Below are 20279 nucleotides of genomic sequence, written 5' to 3' on the forward strand. Positions count from 1 at the left end.
GAACGGCTTGAAAAAAAAAATCTGACTTCCTATCCGAATTCCATGCACGGTAAAATTTCATATCATTTAATTCCAGAGGTGATAAAACCTAAACGTTTTTCAAGGGGATAAAGTTTTTTCATGGAATTCCAGGGGGTTAAAAAAAGGTTTAACCACTCTGAAAGGGGTATACAGTTAAAAAAGCCCGACATAAAGCCACTTTGACCCTATGTCCCAACTGGTCCCAAATGGCACGTTTCACAGGGTTAAGTTATAATGCAGTTTCCATAAAACGTGTAAGTCAAATTTACTTATCAATGGTAGTTTCTCTTTGCCTAAAACATACAATATCTAAATTCCATTCGCTCTAAAGGTTTCAAGTGTGAACTCTTTTTTGCTACCATGTGGAAACCATGTCAGTTATTTCCTTGAGAGTGGTTTTCACTTTACTGCAAATGAGAATGAACTTTAAAATGTTTGTTTCAAGTGTACGTTCAAAACTTTAAATTCATCAACCAAATCCATTGATGTCTGATGCCTTTAAATCATTCACGCCATATAAAAAATGAAATAAAGTGGGTGGAGTATTGAATACCTGTGTCTTTGGGATGAAAAATATGTCTTGATACCGTAAAAAATGAACGGTCCCTCGAATTTAAAAGTTATCTCAAAAGTTTTCGTTCTGCAGTAACGATGGAGTCAAAATAACAACCAATTCAGCGTAGCAGCAGATCACCATAGTAACGAATTGACATAGCAACAAATTGTCATAGCAACCAGATAGCCATAGCAACATGTTACCAACTAAATGATCCGAATCTTGAGATCAATTCATCTTGTTGTGTCAAATCTTTTTGCGCTTTCTTTCTCATATAGAATATGGAACAATCGCGACTAAAAGACAAGAAAGAGAATTTGGGAGTTCATATCGCTATCAAAACATCAACTTGTTAGCTCAATCTCATTCCAGTACTTAGCTTTAAGAGGTCTTTGCACTATTTCCATATTTGCACAGTAGAATTACACCTTTTTTTGCACTTTTACCTAGACCTTTATAATGCTATTAGCAGACGCAGGTCCTCTTTGGGTTTTGATATTTCTAGTGTAAGGTATCTCTACACCTATCAACCTAACTAGAGTTTTGCAGCTAGGTTTGACATCACGTCTCATTTTTTCATAGACAAGACAGAAAATCGACCCAATCCCTTTGTAAAGTGTTGTTTGATGGTTACACCTTCCAACCTTTAAAGCGTCATTGCCTTTTAAATTCATTACCAGTTTCCCTTTCTCGCCATTAAGGGTTGAAAAGTGTATAGACAATATCACAGTCGAAAAGTCGTCACACCTTTTCGACCGTAGCCGCCAATTACCACGCGGGCATTTTTTTGTCCGTTTTACCACCCTAAAACCGTCCCAATATTTTTTTGGCGCCTAAAAACAATAGAAGAAAGTCTAAAAAAAGGATTGGATCGAGTTTAGGGTGGTAAAAAGAGGCACGCGTCTGACCGCGCGACTACGGTCGAAAAGGTCCTGATTACCCATTACGCTTTGCGACTGTGAAATGACCTATCAAAAGGGACGTTTATTCATGCTCACCTTGTGCATAGAACATCTTCATGGAAGGATCCTTGGCAACGTTGACATTGTGTCCATAATTTGTTGAATTTCTCTTCAAGTGAAGCCAAGGATGAAATCTCCTTCTGAAACAAGGCTGATTCTTTGGGCTTGCAGTGTTTGCATACGGCTGAATTTCCTGTGGAAAGAAAGAAAGAAATTAAAATTCGGGAAAATAATTTTGATGTAAAACGCAGACAAAAACATGGGAGGCCTCCAGCTGGCACACAACGTTGTTTCAACGTTTATTTAACGTTCACAACGTCTATATAACGTTAGATGAACGTTGAAACAACGTTGTGTGCCAGCTGGGTGTGGATTTATTCTTTATTGGATTCATCATAACCACCGACTTTCCATCAAAGGTGTTTCCAATCAGTTTACGTCTGATTAGTTCCATTTATACAGAGACGGAAAAATTGTCTGAGACGAGAAGTTTGTAAAATGTGATCTGTGGAGGAGATCTTATTTATTGAAACATGAATGGAAAGGAAAGTCCTCCATAATGCTCATTTTCTAAATTGCTCGTCTCAGACAAATTAATCGTCTCAGTATAAATAGAACTATTGACAATCAGGGTGCTTCCAAAGGCCAAAGGGAGAATGTGATTGGCTCAGCTCTCTCAGTACCTTGAAAATTAATGATATCAAGAAATGAAGCTCCTAAGAAAGAATCACTTGCTAAATAAAATAAAATAGTGCTTTGGAAGAAGTGAAAGTTGATTATTCTTCCGTGTGCAAATTGCCAATGCCTTATTGATTTAGTGGTATTCTAAGTATTCTATTTTCGACTTGTTTTCGAGTTTATTTTCAGTCTTTAAATAATCTCAGAAATTTGTTTGATCAGTAGCATAGAAATCTTAGAAATACTGATGCTGAAAGTTCTGTTGAAACACTTGAGTCAATAATTCAAATAACAAGGACTCCTTTTTCTTAGAAGCACATTGGTTTTACTAGAAATTTATTTTGAACATTTCTTTTGCACATTTCTTTTACATGAATTCCGAGACACCTCGAAGAAATACACCCCTGTCTCAGTGAGCATGAGACTGATCCAGCCAGTGGGGCATAATTGAAGATGCTTAATCTAGACAGATCAAAGTGTAGCCTAGACGATGCTATCGTCCGTTTAGAGGGTCAGTAAACTCGGGAAATGCATATACGCAGAGTCATGGCGTCAGGGCGGTTTACGGGAAAAAAAGTGGCGGTAGAGCTTGCCACTGTTTACTCGCCCCGAACTAAACTCGTTTTCAAATTTATCCCGCCTCCTGAATTATTTCCTTTTTCAGTGATAATATGTAGACGATAGGATCGTCTAAGTGTAGGCTATTACTTGCCACGGCACAACGTCTACAAACAGAGAACCAGACTTTTAGAATTTTGTCTTCACCTTGAAATGATTGAACCTTATTGGTTGATAAGTGTATCACATGACCTTCCGTTGCAAGGAATAATTCCTCTCCCAGTTGGTACGTGGTTGTAGTAAACTTTTCGAATTGGAGTGGAATCTTTTTACTTTTCATGAACTCGTGCCTGCTTCTTCAAACCTAATAGCGTAGCCAAGAGGGGCACAAAATTTGTGTAGGAGAGTAGGTTTTTATGACACTGTAATTATCTATTAATACCACTTACTCCAGGTAAGTGACCTACCGGACGTGCGGCCCTTAAGGGTAGGTTTTTTGGACTTTGGAAAGTGCACTGTAAGGGTTGATTTGTGAGCAAGTGGGAAAAAGTGGAATTGGAAAAAGTTGGAATTAAGGCCGGTCTCCACTTGCGCATGCTGCGAATCTGAAACAAATCCAATCAAGTAAACAGGAAACATTGGGAGAAAATCAGTGTACCAATTTGTATAGCTTAACCAGCCTTGACTTGAAGGTCTCGGACCAGTTTGGACCTGGCAAATTAGGCCAAATATACATGGGAATTCACTGGGTTTGTGTGTTTTTACCACTGAAATTAGTACATGTACTAACTTCTCAGTGTGTATCAATTCAGAACACCACCCTTTTTAGTACAGTGTACTAACTTTTTCATTGTATTTTTCTCAGAGGACCACCCTTTTTAGTACAGTGTACTTACTTTTTCATTGTATTTTTCTCAGAGGACCACCCTTTTTAGTACAGTGTACTTACTTTTTCATTGTATTTTTCTCAGAGGACCACCCTTTTAGTACACTGTAGTAATAACTCAATTTAATCTAAAAAATACACCACCCCACCAGCTATGGGCCAGTACACTGACTCGATACCCCCCCCCCGAGCTATATAAGAACATAAGGCTTCGATGGCCAAAAAGTTAAAAACAAGTTCAGAACATTCTAAGACACCCGATTTCTCAGGACAATGGACAAAAATACTCAAAAAATGGCGAAAATAAGAACATGTTAAGAATATTTTTAGGCTTAAAACCCAAAATGTTAGGAACATTCGAAGGCTTCAAATATTTTGGATGCAATAACGTAGACAGGAGATGCGCAAAATTTGTGCAGAAGAGCAGATTTTTATGACACGGTAATTATCCTTTTACATCATGAATAGATAACTACTGTGTCATAAAATTTTGCTCTCCTACACAAGTTTTGCGCCCCTTTTGTCTATGCTACTGGGATGTTCTTATAAAAAAAAGAGTAGCCCATCAGGAGTCACTCGCATCATTTGAGATCGCTTGATATTCATGACTTACGACCACCGTGACCTCGTGACCTAGGCCGTATTTTTTTACTGCGACCGAATAAAATTGAAAGTGACAACTCTTTCTTTGTTGGGTTCGTACGTACATTAAAAATTTGAAGTTATAGCATATAGCATATAATGGGTCAACCCTTTGTCCATCTCCCTATTTTTTTAGAAGGGGAGGGATCTTCTAATATCCATCCCTCCACCGCTTAAGAGTCATCATTGGACGTATCTTCCCTACCATTTGCTTAAATAGACCCGAATGTAAATATGGTTTTAATTTACTGATTATCTCAATAATTTGGCTCATTCTATTCTTAAAGGTTCATTTGTCAAAATAAAATATATCAGCATAATATAACAATAAGCAGACACTGTCCTGATATGAAATATGTGGTGTCTGATATGAAACGGGAACACTTATGTAAAAATAAAACCTTTAAGATAGCCTGTACAATTGGGCTATTTCAGAAAAAGTCCGCAGCCCCTATGTCGAGGAGGTCTTTTTTGGGAAAGTTGACCACCCTTAACGTCATACCTCCTCAATATAGGAGGTACAGACTATTTCTGGAATAGCCCATTTAAATTCGAACATATACATATTAAGTCATTGAATGCTATCACTTCATAACCTTAAATTTTCAAATATTTTTGATTTTAAATGCGTTTGCACGTCAGAGAATGAAGGGTATGTCCGAGGTGGGACTAGAAAAGATATAGTGTATATAGTGTCACCATCTCGTGATGAAGTATCGTTGAAACGTATATACGATATCCCAGCCGGCACACAGCGTTGTTTCAACGTTCATCTAACGTTATATGGACGCTGTGAACATTAGATAAACGTTGAAACAACGCTGTGTGCCAACTGGGATAAAGGTTTTTTAGCAAATACTTCTGTTTAAGTGCGTCATACACTCTGCCAAGTATATTATGGAAGTCTCTTTAACAGGATTCTGTAGAGGTATCGACATTGTTTGCATTTCTTTTCTGAGAATCAAAACAATGACGTCAATCGTATTTATCTGCATACATTATAAGAGGTTTTTTCCTTTTCCGCATACACGATTCATACAAGAAAATCACTAATTTTTAAAACCACGGATATTCTTAATCAGGTTTCAAGTTTTAAAAAGTTCGGTTTTAGTTAGTTTATTTATAGTCCTTTATCGAGGTAGAAAGTATTATCGTATATCCTTACCAGATAGTTTTTAATTATAGGGTATATTATATTGACATATTTGAAGGAAAATTTGCCCTAGAAATATTGTCCACCTTCTGATGTTGAATTGATATCAATTCGAAAAGCCAATTCCTTTCTTTATTTCGAAGTTCTTTAATTGCCGAAAGATTTTTTATGTTCGATTTTATTTTCAAAAGAAATACACGTTTTTCAAAAGAACAAACTATATCACCATGGCCAAAATATCAAGAATAAGATGAGAATATTTGCCTTTGCGGACACTAATACGCCTGAATTCTTATGAAAATGGAAAAATATATTCACAAAATGGCGAAAATAAAAACATGTTAGGAACAATTTCAGACTTAAAACTCAAAAAGTTAAGAAGATCGGAAGACTTAAATTTTTTTTGATTTTATACACCAAATACTGTATGTCTTCAATAGAAATACCTTCACCTAATAATATCGGTCGAGAGAAGGCAGGAATAAAAAATACCTTGTTTGCCTAATTTGGCTTCTATCTATAGATTCGAAGAAGTGAAAATGATAGTTGTGATTCTTGGATTTGATGATACTGCTCTATTTTCCAGTTGTTTACTAAAATTCGATGCTAATACGTCAATCATGAATTTAATATAGAGTTCTCTCTATATTAAATTCATGCGTCAATCAATCTATTGTGCCAAAATTATCGCTCGAAAAACTATTTGTTTGTCGACCAATCTGTTTTGTACTATTCTTAGATTTCTTGGAATTTTAGATAGGGAAAGTTACATTCATTAGAATCAACAAAACACTTAAAACATATTTATCAAAGAATTTCCACGAAAGCATTTTTCTGACCTTATAAAAGCGTACTAATTGTGTATAAAAGCAACTTAGAAATACTTTGGCGAATAGATCGGACATACCTACATCAACACCCTTGTAGAAAGATAAAATTCTTCAAACTTAAAAGGTAAGAATAAATCACTTATCTTCTATCACTATCATATCAATCCGAGTATCATATTCGGTTTCTAATTCCACGCAGAATTTGGGACCACTGTTTTAAATTTCTTATTTTTGCTACCATAAACTCTAACATCACTATAGGATAACTATTAAACATTCCATTTTGAGCCGAGTGTCGTTCTTAAAAATACACCCCTGTGTCACAGACCCGCTGGGACCCCAGCCCAACTGAAAAATTTGGCCAAAATTTCGTCCCCGGTGCGGTGGACAAAATACCCTACATTTTCAGCCCCACTCGGAAATTGACTTTGATTTCATCCCTATTGCAAATTAAATGCAAAAATCGTCTGTTCAAAACCATCCCCACTGGATATTTTAAGCTCCGGAACAATAGAACTTCTATCTCCATTTAGATTTCGATAGAAATTTTTATCCCTACTGTGGGAAAAAGTTCCACCGGGGCTGTGAGACAGGGGTGGGTTAAATAAATTGACCTTATTTGATTCCAGTTGAAGCTCTTCAAATCTATACGTTTTACTATTCCACATAATACATTATTCAATAATATTGAAACTCTCATAAAACGACGCTCTACTATCCGATAAGATCCCTTAATCGATGGAAATTGACAATTCTGATATTTTGAAGGGGTTCTTATGAGATATTTGAGGACACATTTCATCACTATAGGAACCAGGTAGTTCAAATAGTTTCGCGAAGTATGGCTTTTAATGGGTATAATGTTACTGACAGCAAGTACAGAGAAAACTATTCACACTCCCCCCCCTCGGAAAATCGAATTAGAGAGCGTCAAATGTCTCTTTGGTGTTATCTTTTTTTTTAAATTCTTCTTTAATTTTAATTTCTCCTAGAAAAAAAGACCACTATTCAACAAACAGAAGAACAAATCATCAATTTGAAGAAGAAGAATCAGAAGAATCACATGGCTTCAGTAAATCTCGCAATCAGAAATGTCAAGCACATCAATAAAGTTCTACCGAAAGGAAAGCACTCAATTCTTTCCATGAGACCTGGTCAATTTGTGGAATACATGAAAACCAACGATTTAAAAAGATGTTCAGTCATCCATGATGGTACAAACATGAGCTCTCAAGTGAGTTCACCTGAACTCCGCGAATTGCAAGAATTTTGCTCAAGTGAAAACAACCAAGATTATTCGAAACATGAAGGCCTCTTTTTTGAGATTGGACCACGTAGTGATGCGCTCCTTGGTGCTTTTGTGTGGCGAACCAACCGCGGCCAACCATGCGGCGGTGTCAGATTGTGGGAATATGACACAATGCAGGATTATCTATCTGACGGGTTACGCTTATCGCAAGGTATGGGTTTGAAATCTGCGTTGGCTGGCTTGTGGAATGGCGGCGGTAAGGGCGTTATAGCGTCACCTGGTAAGGATAAAGAAAGCGATCCAGATTACCGTAGAAAGATCCTTCTCGATTACGGAGATTTCGTCACATCATTGAACGGCGCTTATATTGGAGCTGAAGATGCTGGCGTTACAGTGGCCGATATGGATGTCATTTTTGAGCGGACCCGGTTCATGACATGCATCTCAGAATCCAAAGGTGGTTCTGGCAATCCTTCCACTGCGACTGGGAAAGGAATCGTCTGTGCTATGGAAGCTACGTTAGATTTCCTTGGTGAAGGAACATTGGAAGGAAAAACTGTTGTTTCTCAAGGTGCTGGGAATGTTGCAAAAGTGATCTTTGATAACCTTCTGGATATGGATGTTGGCCATATACATGCGACCGACATCAATGAACAACAACTTGACCGTACAGAGAAAATGTTTGCGCATAAGAATCATGGCAGATTGACACTAGAGCAAGTACCCAAAGAAAGAGCAAACGAAGTCCTTTCAATGCCTTGTGATATTCTGTCTCCAAACGCGTTGGGGAATGTCTTGAACGAAATGACCATCCCGACCATCCAATCGAAGATTGTGTGTGGTGCAGCTAACAACCAGCTTGGTAAACTAGCCGACAACAAATCAATGATGGACCGTGGGATAACATATGTTGTTGACTTCTTATGCAACAGAATGGGAATCGTCAAATGCGCCAATGAAACTTATGGTCGTCTAACTGATGATCCTGCATTGCTCCAACACTTCAGTAAAGAATGGCCTCATTCAATTTGGAATGTGACCCATGAGGTTCTGGCAACAGCTCAAGATAAAGGGATCACACCAGTTGAAGCAGCCATTGAAATTGCCGATAGAGAAAGTCAGAAGCTTCACCCAATCTGGCCTTACCGCGCGCGGAAGATTATTGAGAATCTCAATATGGAAGGCTGGGTAGATGCTTAAAAATGAAAATGATAGTTTTCTTGAGAAAGACACCTAAACACAAAAGTTTTTTTGTATATAAACTTCGGTACTTCTTCTCAGCTTTAAAGGCTTGAGCCATTCAATGTTACGTATTTTGGAACTCGATCTTGGAACTCGTAAAATATTTGTTTTTTTCGTATTTCGATCGAAATCACGCGTTAACTATTACATAACCATTTAAAAGGAATAATATCTTTATTTAGTATTTTTTGTTTGAGTATGCAAAGCTTAACCAAATTCCAACAGTATCAAGCCTAAATCTCAATAAGTTCTTTGAAATGTTTTTCCATACACTTTCTTATATACAAAGCGTGTTAATTTTCATCAATAGCACCAGCTTTGTTTTTCTTAGTTTTTCTTTAATTGTTGTTCCAAGTTTTTATTTTTTTGTACATATTTTCTTTAAGTGGCATTTGAGGAAGACAAGAACTTAATTATCCTTCTAAAGTCCTGTATCATTATTATTCCATGGCAATTATCTTTAATCATTGATGATACCATGAAAGCTTATTTCCAGGTATTTTTCAAGTATTTAAGGAAATATATTATTTGATCTTTTACTCGTATTCAGCTTAAAATTTTCAAAACATTTTATTTCTAGGAAAAGAGAAAATCTCACTTTAACCCTATTAGCCCCAAGCTTTTTTGACTTTTGTATCCCCAGGGGGGGGGGGGTAGAATCTACCACCCTCGATTATTTTCGATCTAGAAGAGCTATGGCCATGAAATTTGGTACAGATTTTCTCCATCATGATACAATTTTCCAGGAAGAAAAAAAAATTGATGACGTCATTCAAAAACTGATGACGTCATCACAAAATTTCCACCTGTCAGAAAAAAGCCCAAATATATGGTTTACAAAAATGTCTTTTACAGTCGAATCAATAAAGATATTTCGCTTCTGTTTGAAGATTCTGAAAGGTAAAAGACTGTTCTTTAACATAATTGCCGGTTTTGCAATTTCCATGAAGATCTTTTCTTAAAATCTATGCTGAAGATGAGTAAAATTTTCATAATTTGATGACGTCATAAATGATGACGTCATCATTTTCAAAAATTTTCTTTAGATTTTTTAAATTTGTATTATCAATGCCTATCACGTGTCAAAATTTGAAAATGATTGACTAAATAGTTAAGAAGTTATCAGCACTTTAAAATTTTGAGTTTTAAGGATTTTAGCTGGGTTTTATGTCATGTTTCACAATAAAGTCATAAAACCTGATCTGGACAACCAATGACCTTAAAATTTTGTACAAGTACTCTTAATAAGATTTTATTAAAAGTCAGAAAGTTTCAAGTCGTTTGAAAAATTTTTCTCCGAGATATAAACAAAAGAACTCCAGCGTGGTAGGTTCTACCCCCCCCCCTGGGGCTAATAGGGTTAAACAAAATTAGCTTCAAATGATTTTTACAAATAATTAAGTTGGAGTTGCCATAACAAATTATCGCATTTGATGACCAGTAAAAGGAACTACAGTTGACGCTCTCTAATTCGACGTTCTTCTATTCGATACCCTCCCTTATTCGATGAAATTAAAAGTCCCTTTCAACAAGAAACTCTCATAAACGATGCTCCCTTATTCGATGAAAATCCAATTCTCCCTGAAGATCGAATTAGAGAGCGTCAACTATATTTACTAAGAGCGCATCAATTAAAAGACATAATTTCGGTAAAGGTAAAATTATCAATGAATTTCACAGCTTCGTTTACCATTATACAGAGGGTGTATTCACACTGAAAGTTTAAAGCTAACGGACTTAACGTGTCTATATCATAAAATTGTTTTGTTGATAGAATGATGAACGTCTAGAAAAGAAAACAATTTTTACTACTTCGTGCTGATGTAAGTGAAACGTTCAAGTTAACGTAATAATCGCCTTTGTTTCTTTGGGGTAGGTTTGAAGCTGCTTGAAATGTTCTCAGCTCGAAATAACTGCATGTGTATCACACACTGATATCTTACATAAAATACTAGATAGAGCAACTCCGAAAAAATTATCCGCTATCTTTGCTGAAAGTAGATAATAGTAAACCATAGTTCGGTGTCGGCAAATTGATCGACCAAGTTAGTTCTCTCGCCTCATCGCTTCGCGCCAAATGCAGGTTTTTTTGCTTGCTTGGACAAATTGCCGGTACCGAACTATGGTCTACTTTCAGCAAAAATGGTGGAATTACTTTGTTTTAACTACCGTTGCTTCTGTGATATAATACAGTAGTTTTGTCTTTGCCAAAATCACTGAACTTTAACTAAACCCTGGAGACAGTTTCTCAATCTCCAATCAAATATTCTCATAAGCCTACCTATAGCACTGGTGATGTAGCTCAGTTAACTTTACAATTCAATGGCTACTCTGGGGGTACCAGTTTCGAAAAAACTCTGATCAAAGATGACGAATAAAGCTTAGTCTAGGGTTTTAACAAGCGATACCTTTGTGGACCTACCTGGTTATGCATTTAACACATATATAATTGATATCTACGTGAGCGTGACCATTAAAAAATCATTCAAAACACAAATAGTGACGACCTATTAAAATTAGTCGTTTATTTCTTATAAAAAAACGTTTAGAAGCCAAAATTTCATGCTCTTGAAATATTTTTTTATATTCAAGACTTGGTGAGCAAAAAAAACATCTATCTCATCAAAAAATTCAGTAATTATTGGCTAAGAACATTGATGTATGCTTATTGATAGTGATTCTTATAGATAAATATGCATTTTTTGAGCTGAAAAATTCTTTTTTTACAAAGATCAGCTACTTTCATGCATAAAATCAGAAAAAACAATGATCCAATAATTCACAAAGTCCAAAAAACCCTTTTTTTAGCCGTTTTTTTAGCTGAAATTTAACCTAAATTTTTTCCCCCAAAAATCGAGCTCCGTCACATTCGAGGGTTTATAGTTATGCATCTTTGTGCAAAAAATCATAAAGAATAAAAGAGCCAATCTCGAGAAAAGCTAATACTTAATTAATTGATAATGTGCTTATAAAAAAATATCGAATTTGGCCAGTATTTCTATAAAAACACGCCAAGCAACCAAAATTTCATGTCTAAAAACATATATTCTTCAAAAGTAAGCCCTCATGAGCAAAAAAACATCTATCTCATAAAAGAAATTGAGTAATTTGACTAAGAATATTGATGTATGCTTATTAATAGTGATTCTTATAGATAAACATGCGTTTTTTGAGCCAACAAAATTTTTTTGCAAAAATCTTCGTGAGCCATCTTTTGCCTATGATGGTACCCTACTTTCATACAAAAAATCAGAAAAAAATAATGATTCAATTTTTCACAAAGTCCAGAAAACCTGTTTTTTAGCCGTTTTTTGCTCCAAATTGGCCCAACATTTTTTTTTTGAAAATCGGGCTCCGTCACATTTTGCCCACCACCATTTTGCACCTTTGTACCAAAAATCTAAGGATTCTTATGATTCAATCCTGAGAAAAGTTGGTAACGGACGAACGAACGAACGAACGGACGAACACAGGTTAATTTATATGACCTCTACCCCACCGGGGTAGGTCCAAAAAGGTCAGATATCATAACACGAGACATGGCTTTGGTTTTACCTCGTTCCCTGCGTTTATTATCAGCTTTTTAATGTGTACTGATAGCGATAGATAATAATACCAGGGTATTCTCGGCCGTCAATCAGTGGCGCAAATAAAGCCTGGGATACACGAAGACGAGGTTGTGGTTTTATTTTAAACCAAACGAAACAGCACTTGAGTGTGAAATTGTTGTTAATAATAAGATTGAGACCATGTTCACACGCTACGGTTCCGTTCCGCTCTGAAACAAAATGAAGCCATTCTATTGGTTGAATTCAAATTTTACGTCATTTCTAACCAATAGAATGGCTTCATTTTGTTTCGGAGCGGAACAGGATAGTAGAGTGCGAGCATGGTCTGAGAAGGAGACCAAACAAACACTTACCAAGTTCTTTTGGAATGACAGTTTTACAACCAAGACATGTAGCAGTTTTCTTCGTGAATTTGGCCAGACCTCCAACTTTTGCTGTGACCACCGTTTTCACTCTCGTGTGTTCGCCCTCTGATGAAGAAGAAAAAAAAGATGGTCTCCCGTTAACTCTCATTATTATATACCTGTAGGCAAAAACAGCCATTGAATAATTCCTGATATACCACGGCTATTATACAACGGTATTTTCTTCAAATTTTGCTTTCAAAGTTTGATTTTTTGTGTCACTCTTAATGTTTTTCAAAGAAATTTGTCAAAATGAAAACATTGTTAATTTCATGAACACATTTTATGACTCACAGTAATTTGAGAAAATCATTAAATAAGAAAAACATTCGAACGTTCAATTATGAAATTGTTTTATGTGAATCGTTCGACTATTTACATAATTTATGTTTTGTTTTTGGCTCTAGGTACATATATTCAATAGGTTTTCGTTGGTCATTAGATTTATTAACGGCTTAATAAATCTCAATAACTAACTTTTACCAAATGAATATCTCCTTATGAACTACCATTGAAATAATATAATAACCATTGAAAGCTGGGAAGTTCCAAACTAGGAGCACTGTACCTAACCAGACATTGTAAGCACAAAAAAGACAATTTTATAAGAGCATAAGGCTGAAAATTGGCCAAAACCTAGAAACAAATTAAGAACGATCCCGAGCCTCAGATTTCCGAAATTACTTAAAGTATACTGATTTTAACCGATTTTAAACCCATTTTAAGTTTTGAAATGTAGAAACCAAGCGCATTAAGAACATCGTAAGAACATCAGAGTCTGAAAATTTCAAAAAATTTAGAACAGTCCAGTCTGAGCAAGAATTGTTCTTATAAAAAATAAAAATAACTCACTAAAAAGAGCGTTTTGAGTTTTGTTTTCACCGAGGATTGGTTCGAAAATTCTCAACAGAGGGTTCATTAATTGATGTTCCAAGTAGTGGTTGGTGTCGATTGGAATATTGTTCTCCAAAACGTAGATAGGGTCCTGAGAAAACGAAAGTGAAAGTTGCTATGTCGTTAATATACACATATTAGAATAAAATATAATTGAGGAACCTTTTGTAATAGTATCAGGGGTCTTATTTAGGCGAATGGCGAATTTCACCGGTCCAATGCACGAAAAAAATTACAATTCGCCGTTCGAAAAGTTCGCTTCGCCGCCTAAAGTACATATTTACGCTAATCAATACACTGCGCTTGCTAAGAATTCACCGGCCTAGAATCTAGAAATTGCCAGAGTTATTTTGTCATTCGTCAGCCTACCAAAAACAAAGCAAAACCCCTGATAGTGTCATAACTCTATAACTCTTTTGCAATTAAAAACAGCGCTTATTCAAACACAGTGTAGACTTTTTGTATTGTTGGCATTATCAAGTATACAGTCAATAGATACTACTGTTGTAGGCTATTTTAATTCAAAATTTCAACATCATTGAACTCTTTGTACGTAAAATATGAAATATGTGAAATATAAAAAAAATAAATTACTACTCTCTTGAAGATCCGAAAATGTAGAGATCTAGAAAAAGAATTGAGCAAACAAACCATACCTCGGCCTTTTCATAAGCTTTCGATCCTTTGACACCAGCCACGATGACATAAGGGACTCGATCACCCAACTTGGGCGCAGAACCAGCATCACGTTTCTTCATTCTAATAATCGAGATAAGAAAAATGTTATATTGAATCAAAAGGCACAAGAAACATTTTATTTTTCTTATCACGTTCAAGAAGACTAGACACATAAAACTTCAACTTCAAAATAACGGTAGAATATTTTCAAGTGTGAGGCTTTCCAAAAAATAATAGCAAATGTTGGGAATGAAAGATTCAAGCTCGAAGTTTTGAGATGATTAAAAACTATATTGAGAAGTTACAATGAATTAAGAATGGTCTAGAAAATGACGATTAGGAAAGGCAGGCAAAGCTTATTTAGAGATTAAAGACCTTGCATTGAAAGTGTTCGAACAACCATATGTTTCGGAGAAGAGGGAGGGGGTCTGTTTATCGCAGTAGTGAAATTTAAAAATGAAAAATGAAACTCACATTTGACATGACAGATTATCAACTCAAAATATGACATGCTCAATTCATAATATGCACCATTGCAATGTCTTCTGACATTACATCATGGACTCTTCAGCTGATTGGTTGAAAGTGACGTATTGATTGATTTTAAGTCACTTGCAACCAATCAGCTGTTGGGTCCGTGGAAGACATTGCAATTGGTAGTGGAATTTAAAAATGAAATCCACATTTGACATGACAGTTTATCAACACAAAATGTGACATGCTCAATACCCCTATACTCTCTCGCCCAATATCAAACCTCCCCAAATAAACCTTATTTTTCAGCAAGTATAAAATGAGCTTTTTAAAAGCCAGACTCACTCTCAAATCATGAAGAACAGAGGAACCATCACGTGCCTTAATTTCCAGTGAGTACAGCATAAGATTTCTTATGCCGGACCTCAAATCTCACGAATAGAGTGATTGCGTTTATCATGTTTTTGCTTTTTTTGCGAGTACCGTATGACCTTTTTAAGCCAGATTCGCCCTCTTTTCTGAAGCACGAATAGTGGAATTCATGATATGCAACACTGGAGAGTCTTCTGAGAATTTTCAAAAATTTCCACCCAATAAATCACTTTTTCTATTGTTTAAGTGTGGTATTGGGTGGAAAATTTTAAAAGTTCTCAGAAGACTCTCCAGTGGTGCATATCATGAATAGAATCACTTTTTCTATTGTTTAAGTGACGTATTGGGTGGAAAATTTTAAAAGTTCTCAGAAGACTCTCCAGTGGTGCATATCATGAATAGAATCACTTTTTCTATTGTTTAAGTGACGTATTGGGTGGAAAATTTTAATAACAACAAGCAGAACAATCACGTGACTCTGCTTAACTTACTTTTCAGCGAGGACAGAATGCGCTTGTTTAGCACCATATTCATCTTCCGTTTTCGTCAGCTCCTTGGTAATAACCAGTTCCGAAATATCAATCCGGTTACATAGAAGATCGGAAATCACTTGTTTGGTGTACAGGATGGCACCATCCGGATCTTTGTCGATGAGAAGTTTTTGAAGACATGTGTTTATCAGTTTGGCAACCAACGGCGCGTTGTCACGTCGCACCTGTAAAGATGGCGGAGAAAAGTAAGTTTATGCATGTGTATTGCTTCTGATTTGGTCTAGGTCCTGATCACCTGAGGATGACTGTAAATAATCACTTTTACGGGTCGAAACTGCGAATTTTTTTCAAATCGTTGCAGCAGTCACTCCAAGATCCCCAAAAGTGCAAACACATAAAGTCAATAATAGCAAGGTTTTTAAGCGAGCGGAATCTATGACGTGAGTTTTTCACGGGCTAGCCCCGAACTTTCAAGACTAGCTCTGTCCCGCAGAATCTAACATATGAATTGAAATAAGCCAGTCGTACACTACATGAAATTCGACGTAATTGTTTAGGCCAACCCTGGAAACACGAAAAGACGGGCTAAAACTATCCGTATCTAGCCTAAAATCCTGCATTTTAGATTTCGTACGTCATAGATAACTTTTTGCTTAGTTTCGGTAATATTGAAAAATGTGCCGATATTATAACGGTACCACTTTTGTCAGTTCAAGCAAAACTTTGCCACCTCTTGGTCACTTTCATTTCATTTCAAAAACACACAACAGGAGTGTTCTTCTTGAGTATTTAGGGGGTTCATTCCACTGCCCTTTATATATCCCTGGACGAAGTTACTCAATGCCAGCCATAAATATGATCGGAGTAATTGTTACCCGCAGAGAGAGCGCTAGATTTAGTTTTACTCGTACACTAATAATGTAGCGCAGTTTTTCGTTAGGTAAAAGCTTCAAACACTACAATGGCTTCTTTGCGGGAACCAACTTTCAAAAAAAAACTCCGATCAAAGATGGCGGATATAGCTTGGTCCAGGGATATATAAAGGTCAGTGGTTCATTCTTACCGTCTCTATTCCTTTACAGTCCATTTTATCGTAAGTTTCTGTGCGTGTATAATACAGACCAGCATAACGTTTCTTGCTGATCAACAAATAAGGAAAGTAGACCTGTAAATGAAAAAAAACACTTTCAAACAGAAAATTTCTTCCAATACAGAACTCGATTATTTATATGCAAAAGTCTCTGTCATTCGAACTAAATCGAATTAGAGAGGGTTAAATGTACTCATTTGACCATAGTTTCTAGAGAGGTAAAAGACTTTCCCATACCAACTCACACATTTTGTTTTGAGCCCCTTTTAGCAATACCCATTACCCCCTTACAGGGTAGTTTGATGTTTGACGATCTTTCTTACTTTTAAGTATTTTTTTAAATCAATGATGGCGAAAAAAATAACCAACGCTACACGTTTTATTGTAATATAAAAAGGAGGCTTACCCAATTTGCACAAAATACTCACGAAAAGGAAAAATTAGGAACATTTTAAGCACGTTTTTTAGGCTTAAACTCAAAAAGCTAAAAGCATCCTAAAACTCCATGGTTGTTCTTATAAAGAAACGTGCAATCGAAAAAACGTGCGACCGAAAAAGCGTTTCTACATTTATGTCTTATGAGCAACAGTGAGTTGTTTAGGATTACAAACCTTTTAGACTGGAGTCGTTTATAATGCGTGTAATACTAATAATACCAATACTAATAATAATACGGGGTTTAGCTTGTATAAACGACTGGAAGAATCCGGTGTTCCAGCCTTATAAATACAGGGGCTAGCTACGCAGAAACTTGCGTAGCGAGAAAACAATATTTATCAAGCAACAACAAAATCTCAAAACGAAATCAACTCAAATGAAAAACTTTCAATACACAAATCCACACATATTTTTTTTCTCAAGAATTATTTTGAGCAGGAAAAATTATAATTGCAATATTGACACTTTTCTTTTGTTTGGAGTTAGTGCACAAAGGTTTCTAGACGACTAAAATTGTTCCATTCATTACTTTTTGCTTTATTTCTACTATGTATAAATTAGTCGTCTAGCTTGCTAGACTACAAACCTTTTCGAACTCCAGTTTGATTGGTTTAACAAAATGGCCAGATACATAAGCGGCAGCTTCTTGACCAAGCGACATACTTTCTTCCAAGCTGTCCGTTCCAAAACGCACCATCACAGAATCCGTGTCACCGTATATAACCTGAAGGTGTAATACAGTAATACAAGTGTTAAAGTAATATAGGTTATTAGTTATTAGGCTGGAGCCGTTTATAATAATCTGTGTAATACAGTAATATAAGTGTTAGATGAAACTGTAGCACCCATGAGAAAACATTGAAAGTTTTTCTAAGCACTTTATTATGTCCGTATACCGGCCAAAATACTCGATCCAAAGACTTTCTGAAACTCAATCTAAAATTGAAAGTATATTTCCTAGCAAAATTAGATATTTTTGTTGTTTACAAGCACAAATAACTGCTATTATCTACATATTCATTATTTCTCAGCTTCGTCCACTGAAACCCTGCCATGGCTTTGCCCGTGACCCCCAAACCCCAGACACCATCAATACACCAGCTTCTCTGAGCAGATGCCGTTTCAGGCATATTAGAAAGTCAATCTAAATTTACAAAAATGGTCCATGTGAAAGTGCTTATAAAAATCCCAGTGAATAGATGGTTTGCCGCAATTACAAGCCACTGAAAAAAGGATATTTTTCTACCTTGGAGTCATATTTGAAGCCATTCTTGATGTTATATTTATCCTCGACTAATTGTTTTGTTCGCTCGATCATTTGACGTCCGAACGCTGTGACACTCTGAAAAGGGAGATTGAAAGGAAATCTTAAAAAGACAACTATTGGGATTTCCAGAAAAAGAATTTACACCCACTGTTGAGGATATTGATTTTTCTAAGTATCGAACCCCCTGGATATCCTACTTTATTATAAAGATCCCCTGGATATCCACTCTTAAAAATAAGCTCAACACCCTAGATATCCTCTCTTATAAAGATGCTTTATACCCCTGGATATTTTATTTTTTACTTGAAAAGACACTTTACCCCCTGGATATTCGCTCCCTTGTAGAGATATTTAACCCCCTGGATATCCACTTTTAAACAAAAATCGTTAACAGGGGGGGCACAGACTATTTCTGGAAAAGCCCTACGAAATGGCAAAAATGATATCGATTCTAGGGATACTACCCCCTGGAACAAGCCCCGAGGACAGTTGCCCGCGGATTATTACCCCGAACCAAATACCAGAAAGCACGAGATGATACCAGTTTTTTAGGAAATGACTTTTTATTCAGGGCAATTGTCTTCTGCAATTTCAAAAGACCTCTAAAAGCAGATCTGACCCAGATGTCACGTACATAAAAAGTGATGATAAATTTGATTCACTGAAAGGGAGTGGAATTTAACACCGGAAGAAAAGAAATATTAGCTTACAGAGGAGATTTCGAGACACGGTAATTTTCCAACTTGTGCACCGGTGAACCCGTAAACAGAATTTGCACTGATCTTCAACGCTAACTGTCGACCGTCCAAAACCTAAATGGAAAACAAATGGTGTTACAAATTCAGATCCTCAAATAAAATCGATTACGAACACAGACCTTGGACTATGCTTTATCCGATAATTTTATCCGATAATTTTCATTTCAAAACTGCAATGGCTTCTTTTAGAGTACGGATTGAGAAATTGCTTTCAGGGTCTACATCGCTGCCATCAAGGTAAAAGATCCAATCTCAAAAATAGTGTCTGAGAAAACTGAGAATTTTTCTGTCTGGCCAAACTTAAATCTTGAGCTTGGCCCTTTTATCATAGTGAGAATCTCAAAATTTAAAGTTAGCAAAACAGAAAAATTCTTAGTTTCCTCAGACACTAATTTTGGGATTGGATGACAGCGATATAAAAATCCGTGATTACGAACAAGGCTAAGGTTTCCAGGCCTCTGGCGACATCTTCTAAAGAATTCCGTATATTGACTGCGATTTTGTAAAGGTCTATATTATTATTATTATAGAAGTATATTTCGCAGGTCTATTGACCTCTATGAAACAATCTCATTTAAATTTACAGTTTATCTTTATAATGTAACAAAGTTCTAGGCACAAGGGCCTCTGTAACTGGTCGTGATTATTCTTACTGTACAAGTACTTTTTTCATATAGAGTCGAGTTCTTGGGCTTCCACGGACACGGACACGGATATCTATGATATCAACCAACGTGTTTCGTAAGAAACTATAGGCGAGTAAAGCATCACAAGGAAATAGTGGCATGGGGGTGTATAGTGGTACTAACTACGTATGTCAATAAATATTTGCTTTCAAAGTTCGATTCTAAGGATTGACTCTGACGTCAATTTTTATATGAAGACATTTTATTAACTGTAACGTGCTAAAGCACTGGGCTCAACTTCAGTATACGTGTGAAAGTGAAAGGCCCAATTGTAAACACTTTTTTTAAAAGGGCAATGGGTACTAGGGATAAGGGAAGGCCGATTGTTAACCCGTGGTGAATAGTGATTGGAATAAGAGAAGGCTAAGTCGTAAACCCATA

The 20279-nt window shown here is 36.2% G+C and overlaps 2 protein-coding genes across 2 annotated transcripts in view; one reads left to right on the forward strand and one right to left on the reverse strand.

Moving 5' to 3' along the window:
• Positions 1-280: 280 nt before the first annotated feature.
• The window catches only part of LOC136803884 (DNA polymerase delta catalytic subunit-like), a 43715-nt gene continuing 23716 nt past the window's right edge, over positions 281-20279 (reverse strand). Inside the window, exons 14-23 of the mRNA XM_067060607.1 lie at positions 19165-19266; positions 18434-18529; positions 17774-17911; positions 16723-16824; positions 15660-15883; positions 14301-14403; positions 13603-13735; positions 12700-12816; positions 1576-1732; positions 281-873 (exon numbers count right to left, since the gene is read on the reverse strand). Of these exons, the coding sequence (XP_066916708.1) occupies positions 777-873; positions 1576-1732; positions 12700-12816; positions 13603-13735; positions 14301-14403; positions 15660-15883; positions 16723-16824; positions 17774-17911; positions 18434-18529; positions 19165-19266 (1269 nt within the window). The 3' untranslated portion in view covers positions 281-776. The remainder of the gene's footprint in view (positions 874-1575; positions 1733-12699; positions 12817-13602; positions 13736-14300; positions 14404-15659; positions 15884-16722; positions 16825-17773; positions 17912-18433; positions 18530-19164; positions 19267-20279) is intronic.
• LOC136803885 (leucine dehydrogenase-like) lies at positions 6218-9380 on the forward strand. Its single transcript, XM_067060608.1, has 2 exons — positions 6218-6410; positions 7279-9380. Exon 2 carries the CDS (start codon positions 7350-7352, stop codon positions 8733-8735), a length of 1386 nt encoding a protein of 461 aa, XP_066916709.1. The 5' UTR covers positions 6218-6410; positions 7279-7349; the 3' UTR covers positions 8736-9380.

The sequence above is a fragment of the Clytia hemisphaerica genome, unplaced genomic scaffold, assembly GCF_902728285.1.
Source record: "Clytia hemisphaerica strain Z4C2 unplaced genomic scaffold, Clytia hemisphaerica genome assembly, whole genome shotgun sequence".
Lineage (NCBI taxonomy): Eukaryota > Metazoa > Cnidaria > Hydrozoa > Leptothecata > Clytiidae > Clytia > Clytia hemisphaerica.

Excerpts from the sequence above, each read along its gene's own strand:
- LOC136803885 (XM_067060608.1), top strand. The coding sequence starts at position 7,350 with ATGGCTTCAGTAAATCTCGCAATCAGAAATGTCAAGCACATCAATAAA.